Source organism: Lipotes vexillifer, unplaced genomic scaffold (genome assembly GCF_000442215.2).
Source record: "Lipotes vexillifer unplaced genomic scaffold, Lipotes_vexillifer_v1.1 scaffold603, whole genome shotgun sequence".
Taxonomy (NCBI): Eukaryota; Metazoa; Chordata; class Mammalia; order Artiodactyla; family Lipotidae; genus Lipotes; species Lipotes vexillifer.
In genome coordinates, this window is record NW_006770698.1 from 366,754 (window position 1) to 368,274 (window position 1,521).

Consider the following 1,521-nt stretch of genomic DNA (forward strand, 5'->3'; position numbering starts at 1 on the left):
TAGCAGAAGAGGTAGCTCTTGATGACTGAAGCTTGAAAATGTTTGGCCTTGTGGGGAAAAAAAAACATTATTATCATTATCAGATATTCTGTGTCCAAAACCAGGTTCTTTTCCCAGGCAGCTGTGTACTCTTTAAAAATTATCTAATCTCTCTGAATTTCAGTTTCTCTGTTTGTATAATGGGAACTATAATACCTCGCTTGTAACTTTTCTGTGAGGATTAAATGTTAAAATATATTTTAGGCATCTAGTACTATGCCTGCCACATAGTAGGTGCTCAATAATTATTAATTTGCTTCCCTTTTAGTCACTCTATACCATGAAGATAGAGAAAATAGAGTCTTCCAGACTGAGAAGTATTGAGGTCAATTTAAAGAAATGAGAGAAAGATGCTTCTATATTTCTGAAGGCTAGTAAATTATTGAGTTCATGAATAATATAATTTATACTGTGCCTGTATTTCACAAAATCTTCCATGTGCAACATCTTACTTGATCTTCACAATAAATCTGAAAGGAAGGTATTATTACCCCCACATAAAAGATGAAATAAATCAGGCAGAATGATATAGAGATTTGTCCAGAGGTAAGACTTGATTTCAGACCTCTTTGCATTTTCCTTCATATCTTCTTCCTCCCCCACCAGCTTTTATATACATCTGTGAGATATGAATTGATAAATTCAGTTTCAAAGTTGCAGTTTTTCGGAAGTTTGGTTATATTAAGACTTTGTTTTTATTGCTGTTACTGAGAGGCAGTAAGCTAGGGGTCTTGGAAACCGACGAGTTTAAAGATCACAGTTCTATGTCTTATTTCTGTGTAGCCTTCAGTACATCACTTAACTTCTCTTAACTTTTTCCTCACTGGGGTAATACTAATCTCAAAGAACTCACGTGAAGATTAAATGTGTGTAAAGCACCTGGCATACAGTAGGTGTCCAATAATTGTTTATCTTGAAAGAGAAATCTATATAGCTGTTTCATTTATAAAATAAAATGCCAAATTTTAATGAAAATAACCAACTTATTTGGCTTAGTATATCATTATCTATCTATCTATCTATCTATCAGCTACCTCATATAACAATTTGTATATACCACAGAGAATGCTAATTTTACATTGCTGAACAGAATTTCAAGAAGTACTTGAAGTCTCTTTTTTGATCTCGTTCTTTATTAACAATTGGAAGAGTGGGTGAAAATGTGCCATTGCTCAACATTAGTTTCTTTTGTGGGAGGTTTTTTTAAAAAGCTACAAAGTTCATAATTATATTTGACAGGAAAAAACTTACATGTTTTTACTTGCTTACCTTAAGCTCCTCAGTTTCTATGAAGCCACTGTGATCAGTATCATATTTTCTCCATGTCTGTAAATTATTTTGGATAAGGAAAACCAAATATATTAAAAAAAAAAGGCAGCCATTTTCCTATTTTAAGTAGCTTTCTGAAAACATCATTCAGTGACAGAGCTTTCTTATACCTTCATGAATTCCTCACAGGACTTCAGCTGCTGGCATCGGAAG

The 1,521-nt window shown here is 33.1% G+C and overlaps 1 protein-coding gene across 1 annotated transcript in view; it reads right to left on the bottom strand.

The window, feature by feature from the left end:
• The window catches only part of CALB1 (calbindin 1), a 20,724-nt gene that overhangs the window by 6,408 nt on the left and 12,795 nt on the right, over positions 1–1,521 (bottom strand). The window contains 2 exon segments of the mRNA XM_007446317.1: positions 1,309–1,365; positions 1,479–1,521. The exon segment at positions 1,479–1,521 is cut by the window's right edge and continues 47 nt beyond it. Of these exon segments, the coding sequence (XP_007446379.1) occupies positions 1,309–1,365; positions 1,479–1,521 (100 nt within the window).